At 48.5% G+C, this 9,809-nt stretch overlaps 1 protein-coding gene across 1 annotated transcript in view; it reads right to left on the reverse strand.

Annotated features, from left to right (window-relative positions):
• Positions 1 to 394: 394 nt before the first annotated feature.
• LOC122383511 (glycine-rich cell wall structural protein-like) overlaps positions 395 to 9,809 on the reverse strand; it is a 9,946-nt gene continuing 531 nt past the window's right edge. The window contains exons 2-3 of the mRNA XM_043370025.1: positions 7,667 to 7,850; positions 395 to 1,551 (exon numbers count right to left, since the gene is read on the reverse strand). Of these exons, the coding sequence (XP_043225960.1) occupies positions 1,385 to 1,551; positions 7,667 to 7,850 (351 nt within the window). The 3' untranslated portion in view covers positions 395 to 1,384. The remainder of the gene's footprint in view (positions 1,552 to 7,666; positions 7,851 to 9,809) is intronic.

Below are 9,809 nucleotides of genomic sequence, written 5' to 3' on the forward strand. Positions count from 1 at the left end.
ACAATGTTGAAGGAAATTCTTTAAAATCGGAAATCACTCTTTTATAAATGAGCTCCAAGTCGAGCGAGACATAAAATACATTTAAACGAGGAGAAGGTCGCTGTGATTTTTTCGGAGGCATTCGTTAGCCGAGTCCCGCCTCTAGTACAAGTGGATGTGTGCGCGACCTCTATCAGTAATCACTGCCTGTCCCCGCCCCTGTACCTTAGTAATCGCCCCCGCCCCCGCCCCCCACCCAATGTCCCTCAGTAATCACTGCCTGTCCCTGCCCCTGTACATTGGTTATCGCCCCGCCCCCACCCAATGTCCCTCAGTAACCACTGCCTGTTCAGTCCACACCCTTCCTTCCACCTTACCTTACCTACAGCACCGTCCACACCACAATACTCTCCCGTCCATTGTCGTTTATTTCTTAAATACATTTATTAACTGTGTTTGTACAAATTAGTGGTGTCAATTTCAGAAAACGTATGTCCAAAGACGGTCCAATGTCCAATGCTTACGTCGACCGTCCGTCCAAAAATGTCCAAGCCAGCCATTTGTCCAAAGATGTCCGACACCTACGCAATAGTTTACACTCAACACTGTTACTTAATTTGCTTTTCATGTACCGTTACAAGCTCAAAAGTCTTAATCATATCGAAAGCTGAGCTTTCTAATAGCCAATCAATGTTAAACACGACTACTTTTGAAAAATGTTGAGGTGTAGCAAGCAATTGTCCAAAGTTGTCCAAAGCCTGCTGCCATTGTCCAACCGAATTCCAAATTGGACATTGGACAAAATCGGAATTCCGAAGATTCAAGTTCCGATTGACACCACTAGTACAAATACATAATACATACGTTGTCGTTTATAGCTAAGGTTCGTATAAATATTTACCTATAACCCCTCACTGTGCAATGTTCATCGCCTGATGTTGCACCACCTCGCCCAGCACTGCCTTGCACTCAAAACAGGGTGTGTTCAGCGGCAGCCGGCAATATAAAGCATTCACTAAATATTTACATACACATTGCAGTCATACATAAAGGCTTCAGTGGTTACACGCAGATTTACACTTTGCAGCACTTCTCTAGAGAGAAGTGAAAGGTACGAAAGGTACTTTTTACGAAGTAAACATATGACCTAAAACAACATTCCTTACAAATCCTGTATACGTCTGCGGAGCTATGTCTGTATACCGACTAGAAGCGCCTAGTTTAAATCAGTGTCGCTGAGCACAACTGACAGTTTCAGTTGGTTTTTCAGTCTCCCATCAGTGGGCCAGACGGCTGCCCATGGACAAAGGCGTGGACAGCTGACCAAGCCGGGCACTTCTCAGTCCAAACACAGGGCACCACGCGCCGAGGACGTCATTTGGCGCACCGGCACTGGTGACGTCACTTAGTACAGGTCGTCGTAGTAGTCGTAGTCGTCGTAGCCGCCGCCGTACCCGCCGCCGTGGCCGCCACCGTAGCCGCCGTAGCCGCCGTGCTTCACGACGATTACACCGCCGCGGTCCCGCTTCTTGCCGCCGCGACCGCGCCGCTTACCGCCGCCTTTCTTACCGTCTGTCGGGGGAGAGGGGGAGGGGGTCAGACGGGGGAGAGGGAGAGAAGCAGCCTTCTCACCGTCTGCCGGGGGGAGAGGGGAGAGTCAGACGGGGGAGAGACGGCCGCTTACCGCCGCCTTTCTTACCGTCTGTCGGGGGAGAGGGGAAAGTCAGACCAGGGAGAGAGAGAGAGAGAGAGAGAGAGAGAGAGAGAGAGAGAGAGAGAGAGAGAGAGAGAGAGAGAGAGAGAGAGAGAGAGAGAGAGAGAGACAGAGAGACAGAGAGAGAGAGAGAGATAGAGAGAGAGAGAGAGAGAGAGAAAGAGAGAGAGAGAGAGAGAGAGAGAGAGAGAGAGAGAGAGAGAGAGAGAGAGAGAGAGAGAGAGAGAGGCGCTTGTAGAGTTTCGAGTTCCTGATGCAGCTAACGGAAGATTGGAGGGGCTGCCTTCCTGATAATTCACAGGCGTGTGTTTGTCACTCAGTAGACCTGAGCGATGCAGCCACAGCCGAGTTTACGGACGAATGGCATCCGTGACATTGTCATGTTCGCTGTGCCCTATCGACCGAGGATTTTCCCCAAGCCCTGAGCGCTCCGTCCCGTCCATCGTTTGCAGTGCATGGTGCAATCCCCGCCTCTTAACACCGACTCTTTTAAGGATGGCGCTCAATGGAATTTGCATTAACCCTCGCCCGCACATGCCATTTTCCCATCCTAGAACGCACATGGGGGGGGGGGTTGCCACCCCCCCCCGCGCCATTTCGTTCCTGTTGGAGATAGAGCTTAGCGGTAAAGACCAAAAAGATTCTTTGGGAAGAGACGAATCCAATAATACCCAGTTTTACCTTCTCAGGTCAGTCATTGACCTTCCAGGTCAGGTCAAACTAAAAAATGTTGCTGTTTTGGATCACCGTTGGATATCAAGTGCGCTGCTTATCATATACCGATGACGATGCCGTTTTCTGGTGCCAAGCCAGCTAGAACCTCTTTGTCACTCTACCCGACCAGGGTTTTGCTGCTGAGGTCATTTCAGGTCAAGTTAGGTCAAGGTCAATTATATGTGTTTGTATGTCTGTGTGTGTCTGTGTGTATACTGATGTGTGCACCGATTGTTTATGTGTCCATATTACATGAAATCATGATCTGAGAAGCTTTTACCAAAAATGCAGTAAAAAAAATTCACAAAAAGTAATTTTCGCTTCCCTAAACGCAATTATCTTAGATGACCTAGGTTGACCTCGACCTTGACCTTGACATCTGTACATCGTCGAACAACATGTTCCATGATAGGTGGGAGGTAAGACTGGCAAAAAAATGCCGAAATCAAGGTGTCAGAAGTTCACAAGGCCCATAGCCAACGCAAGATGTTGAGAATTGGCCATTTGGGTCATGACATGACCTGAAAAACAAGGTCATATCTCCGAAGCCAAAAAAAAAACAGAAACTTTCAGTGGACATCAAGAAAGGATAGAGGAGCAGCTATACGAAAAATCAGTCTTCTAGCTCTAAAAATGTTGAGTGCAGAGCAGAAAGACTACCTGGGGGGGTGGCAACCCCCCCCCCCCCCATGTGCGGGCGAGGGTTAATATGGCTTGAGGAGACATTGTTCAGGTACCGAATTTCGGAGAATTCCGTCTTTCCCCGAGGAATAATCGTGCAAGCTTGTAAGCCTGGTTCACGGCCGATGCGGGCGTCCTTCTCCGCGCTCGTGGCCTGCACGAATGCACCTATCTTGATCTCTGACGTTCTCCAAAGTTTTGGTCGCTGCGGTTGCCGGTGGGGTGCTGCCGCTGCCGCACGGTGGTCTCTGACATCTGAGGGTGACCCCCGGCTGGTAACAGGGGGGGGGGGGGGTTGGGGGGGGGGGGCGCCGGGGTGTCTGGTGAGCGCCCGGCTCCGCGCCGGTACATACCGGTCGGTCGAGGGCCGGGGGCCGCCGCTCCCGGTTTTTGTCACCGATTTGAGGTGTGCCGGTCGAGGTCAGGTCACGGGGCACGCACCCGGTCGGCGCCGGTACCGGGCTCACGTGGGCCGATCGGAGGGCTGGTGGCGAGGATCGTATCACACTGGAGGTGAGCCATTCTGGCACTCAGTGGCTCAGTGGGCACTGGGCACAGCTGCAGTCATGGCCGCAGCACGCCTCCGACTCTCCGCTCTTGGGATTGACAGACACTCAACACACATTTCTGTGTTTGGAGAGTCACTGTTTTCAACACGCTCATCCATTCATATAGCCAGTATCCTGTTATCGATTCATGACTGCTCCGGGAAACGTAAACAGAGATTGAAATCAATAAATCAGTGTATGATAGGTTATTGAATATTGATGCAACGCATTTATTCAATCGCCACGCGTGAAGAGGAAATTGTCGGCTTTACCTCAGTGATTCTGTCAAGGTAGGTATGTATTAATTAGTCAAGTGTTCGTTGATTAAATGTTTTTAACCTGTTTTTACTGTTTTTTTTATATTTTGTGGTCTTTCAGACTAAAAATATTCAACTCATTTCGATGAATACAAAATAATGACTAGGTACAGGGTGGGCCAAAAAAAGTATGTCACTTTTCATCAGTAATTTCTCGAAAGTGGTAAGAGATACGAAAAAGAAACTTTCACAACTTAAAGAAAATCGTTTGACAAATTATATGATATCAATTTTATGGAAAAACTTTTAATCGAATTGAAGTTGCCATCATCATTTCAAAAATGGGATCTGTGCATCTCTTTATTTGCGCATGTGCTCGAAGTGGGCACCGCCAAGCTGAAGGCCATCTGAACGCGCTCCAGGAAGCTGACGCTCACCCTCTCCGCGGTGTCTGCTGGCACTTCACGCACGTACCATGATCGACGCTGACACGCAGCTCCTCCAGGCTACCGGCTTGTTGCGATAGACGCTGTCCTTGCAGGCTCCCCAAAACCAGTAGTCCAGCGGGTTGAGGTCAGGACTGTGAGGAGCCCACTGCTTTTCGCTTCCCTTGGAGATTACACGGCAACCGAAGAGCTCTTGGAGCAGTTGCAGTGTCTCTCGGGCCGTGTGCGGTGGCGCTACATCTTGCATGAACAAAGCTTGTAGCGTGATCACCAGGGGAAGCGAAAAGCATCCTCACAGCCCTGACCTCAAACCGCTGGACTACTGGTTTTGGGGAGCCTGCAAGGACAGCGTCTATCGCAACAAGCCCGGCGGTAACCTGGAGGAGCTGCGTCTCAGCGTCGAGCAGTACGTGCGTGCAGTGCCAGCAGACACCGCGGAGAGGGTGGGCACCAGCTTCCTGGAGCGCGTTCAGACGTGCCTTGAGCGTTGAGGTGCCCACTTCGAGCACATGCGCAAACATAAAAGACGTACATATCCCATTTTTGACATGGTGATGGCAACATCAGTTCGAATGACACTTTTTTCATAAAATGGGTATCATATAATTTGTCAAAGGATTTCCTTTAAGCTGTGAAAGTTTCTTTTTGATATCTCTTACCACTTTCGAGAAATAGCTGCTGAAAAGTGACACACTTTTTTTGGCCCACCCTGTATATGCATACAAGTATATAATTCATATAACTACATAAGATGTTGACATTGTCTTTGTTTCCACCATCAATATTCGCACTCACATCAATTTTCATGGTTAAATCATGAGTGCCTTGATTTCGTAAGCATCATTCAATTCACACATGTATACCTATGGTAGCAACTAGAAAACGGGAAACCGGATTTCTCTCTTTTCCCGCGGTCTTGTGGTTGGAAAGCATAGTTTTTCACGTAAAATGTAAAGCAGCTTCCTTCCAGCAAGCAACGAAGAGGACAATACTGAAGAGGATGATTTTTACGGTGAATGGGACTCCCACGAAAAAGCAAAAAAAGTCCCCCACTTTTGCGACATTTTTTTATGTCCGTAAACATTTCACTCCGCTGGCTCCGAGACCTCCGTGCGAATCTGGCGGCGGAGCTAGACATTGCCTCAGCGGCCGGAAGCCATTTGGAAATACCCAATTAGTGCAACACTTTTCACAGCAGAAGAACATGTGCATTGTGCTATTATAACGAATGGGCTGCTCTACTGGCCGTGCGGATTGCAGCTGACCAACAGAGGGGATCCAGTTTGTTGATTTGTGGTTTGTTAGTTGGATGGCCACGAGCCCCACGCACTCATTCAATGGGAGGCTTATTGATGTCAGTCTTCGTTTACATTCCGACTCAATGACCCACGCATATTTTGACGTCACACTGACGTCATCTCAGGGACGAGTCAGGTAACATTGACGAGCTGCCTGGCTCAGTTCGGGGCCAGTTTTTACTGCACGTGCTGTATGCGGGTGGTATGAGCACTGCGCCGCTGGGTCGGCACGCGTGAATGAAGCAGCAATGTCGTCTGCACATCGGCGGCCGGGTGCAGTGTTCCCATCAGCTATACGTTTGGCTGCCATGTGTCGTCACATAGCGCAGCTGCGCGGTACGAACAGTTTTAACACAACTCTGACTGATCTACTATATTTTACATAGTTCAACTATAGAAAACGTCAGACTGCCAGCGTGACATGTTCTGCAATGATTTCAGCTATATAGCTATTTTTACATGGCATGACGTAAAATGGGCATTGAACGGGGTTGATGGCCCAGTCGCGGCGGAACACCTTCAATTAAGGGGGGGGGGGGACACTGCCGACTTTAGGTCCCATTCTTTCCATGCAACGCCCATAGGGCTTATGTTAAAATCCCAAAATCAAAGGGGTGCCATAGAGTATGGATAACAAAATGTCAAGCATAGCTGGCAATAGGACACTTGTGATGTCTTTACTACTTCAGATGCTAATTCTAAAAAATTTAGATATCGTAAGGAAGGACAATTGGCACCACATGGGATGGGAACTTTGCATGCTCTACTCACTGTCGTACAGCCAGAAGGGCGGGTCGTTGGACACGGCGTGGTGGTGTGTTTACTGTCCGTCTTGGTGTACTCACTGTCGTACAGCCAGAAGGGCGGGTAGTTGGACACGGCGTGGTGGTGGGTTTACTGTCCGTATTGGTGTACTCACTGTCGTACAGCCAGAAGGGCGGGTATTTGGACACGGCGTGGTGGTGGGTTTACTGTCCGTATTGGTGTACTCACTGTCGTACAGCCAGAAGGGCGGGTAGTTGGACACGGCGTGGCGGTGGGTTAACTGTCCGTATTGGTGTACTCACTGTCGTACAGCCAGAACGGCGGGTAGTTGGACACGGCGTGGTGGTGGGTTTACTGTCCGTATTGTTTTACTCACTGCCGTACAGCCAGAAGGGCGGGTCGTTGGACACGGCGTGTTGGTGGGTTTACTGTCCGTATTAGTGTACTCACTGTCGTACAGCCAAAAGGGCGGGTAGTTGGACACGGCGTGTTGGTGGGTTTACTGTCCGTATTAGTGTACTCACTGTCGCACAGCCAGAAGGGCGGGTCGTTGGACACGGCGTGGTGGTGGGTTTACTGTCCGTATTAATGTACTCACTGTCGTACAGCCAGAAGGGCGGGTAGTTGGACACGGCGTGGTGGTAGGTTTACTGTCCGTATTGGTGTACTCACTGTCGTACAGCCAGAACGGCGGGTAGTTGGACACGGCGTGGTGGTGGGTGTACTGTCCGTATTGGTGCACTCACTGTCGTACAGCCAGAAGGGCGGGTCGTTGGACACGGCGTGGTGGTGGGCTTACTGTCCGTATTGGTGTACTCACTGTCGTACAGCCAGAAGGGCGGGTAGTTGGACACGGCGTGGTGGTGGGTTTACTGTCCGTATTGGTGTACTCACTGTCGTACAGCCAGAAGGGCGGGTCGTTGGACACGGCGTGGTGGTGGGTTTACTGTCCGTATTGGTGTACTCACTGTCGTACAGCCAGAAGGGCGGGTAGTTGGACACGGCGTGGTGGTAGGTTTACTGTCCGTATTGGTGTACTCACTGTCGTACAGCCAGAAGGGCGGGTCGTTGGACACGGCGTGGTGGTGGGTTTACTGTCCGTATTGGTGTACTCACTGTCGTACAGCCAGAAGGGCGGGTAGTTGGACACGGCGTGGTGGTAGGTTTACTGTCCGTATTGGTGTACTCACTGTCGTACAGCCAGAAGGGCGGGTAGTTGGACACGGCGTGGTGGTGGGTTTACTGTCCGTATTGGTGTACTCACTGTCGTACAGCCAGAACGGCGGGTAGTTGGACACGGCGTGGCCCAGGCCGTAGTAGTGCCGCGTGTAGGCGTGCTTGACAAAGTGCTGAGGAGGCCCGCCGTACCCGTGGAAAAAGTTCTTGTTCCGGCCGCCAGCTGATGCTCGTGACGTCATCAGTGTTGCGATCACGGCGCAGCACAGCACCTGTAAGAGGGAACGGGGGTCAAAAGGTGCTGAGAGGCCACTGCCGGTGATACGTTCTTTATTATTTTATAGTGATCACCAAACTTGCAAGAATGATCCCTTACGCGTCTTTCCCAAGATTCAGGTCACCAAGAGTCAGCACATGAACCCAATTTTACGAGGGCTGTGCGATGCGTGTTTTATGACCTTTTTTCATTTCCAATCAATTTTGCTGGTCATAAGACCATCAGGAACGGTTTAGGTCACTTCCTGGTGGAGGGCAGGTCAATGTCAGGTCAAAAAAGGTAAAATTTCAAAGTTAATATGTTTGCATAAAATGGGTATTGATTCGATGCAGCTCGTCACGGCGAGTCTAATGGTGGTCTTTGTTTTGCGCTACGTTGTCTAGAATTGCTAAACATTGAGTTTGAATATTTGACGTCATCAATTTTGAAGTCTTTTTTTGCTATAACTTGGCCAAAAAAGAGGTATCGATCTGAAATTTGGTATGTGAATAGAAGTCGGTAAGGGCTAACACATATATTCCGTTTTTTTCGAAAATCGAAAAACATTTTGGATTTTTTGGAAATTATATTTTAAAAAAATATTTTTTTTTGACTTTTGGGGGTTAAAATTCATAAAATTCAAAATTCGGAGATCAAAGTTTTGTAGCCCTGATAATTCTACACCTTTTATGCCTTAAACTTTTTCTGTATCTTCAAAACTATAGGCCTGACAGCTGTTCTCGCGAAATCTTTTTTGGGTCGAAAACGGCAGAACATGACGTCACTCTGACGTCATTTGCGGCCAACCTATCATAGGATTTGGAAAAATTTGGTCACAATGTGTAAAATTGATGCCCGAGAGGGTACTGAAGGTTTGGTCACGATCGGCCGGCGCAGCGGTTCTGGAGATATATCAAAAAGCACACACACCAGGGCGCGGGTCACTTTCAAATGAGCCATTCTGAAAAGAAAAGATTTGCTTCCAATTTATCCAAATTCACACCAGTTCAGTTTTATATGTCAACAAGTTTTAGGTTCACATGGCCATTCCGCAAAAGTGTGTATACGTGTACCTAAACATGAAAAGCGACTGCTCAGTGCTCATAATATTGCCAAAGGGGAAGTTTGATGACAGAACCGTAGGTAGGTATAACCAGAAAACAACAGCATTTTGCATTATTCCATAAAACATTTGGAATTATTGTAACTCATGCGTTGTACATTTCAAAGAAGCAATAGTTTTTTTCACGGTAGTGTTATAAGTTATTTAATCTTGTCATTGGTGATCCGATAACCCAAACTTTGCCTATCAAAACTTCATCAAAAGGAATGTAAGTTTTCGAGCTAACGATATTCATTGCCATTACCGTTATCCTCTTGCTGTCTTTTTCCAAATGTTCACCTATCCTCGTAATAATTACATTTAGTTAAGAATATCTTTCAACCTTAACGTTTGACCCATGCTCCCACAATCCGCCTGCCCCGGGGAGGGGGGGGGGGGGGGTGCAGACCTTCACGTATTTCGCTAATATCTTATAAACGTGTCAAGTCAGCTGCGTAAAACTCGCAGCATACATTATCCTATATTTATTTATTCCACATTTATATGCATTATCCTACAATTTCACGTGTTCCCTGAAAATAGGGGAATTTGTCATGCAATTTTTTTGAAGAAAAAATGTTTTAGCGACGTCGTGTTATGCCCTTTATGCTTCAAAAACTCGAAAGCTTCAAACAGACACGGCTGCCGTACAGAAGATGTCTCCAGAAGCTGTGAGCACACCCCCGACTTTCATCGCCACTTCTGGTTCAACGACGAGGTGCATTTTCAGCTGCAGATGGACATATACCTACACTCAAATGACTTGTCGTGAACATAAAACTTTCAAACAGCAGCCCTGCCCCAGGACCACAGCAGAGCTCCAGAGGGCCGTGATGTTCGTGCAGTGCGCCTAATGCGGTACGAGACCTGTCG

Source organism: Amphibalanus amphitrite, unplaced genomic scaffold (assembly GCF_019059575.1).
Source record: "Amphibalanus amphitrite isolate SeventyFive unplaced genomic scaffold, NRLGWU_Aamphi_draft 000165F_arrow, whole genome shotgun sequence".
Classification (NCBI taxonomy): domain Eukaryota; kingdom Metazoa; phylum Arthropoda; class Thecostraca; order Balanomorpha; family Balanidae; genus Amphibalanus; species Amphibalanus amphitrite.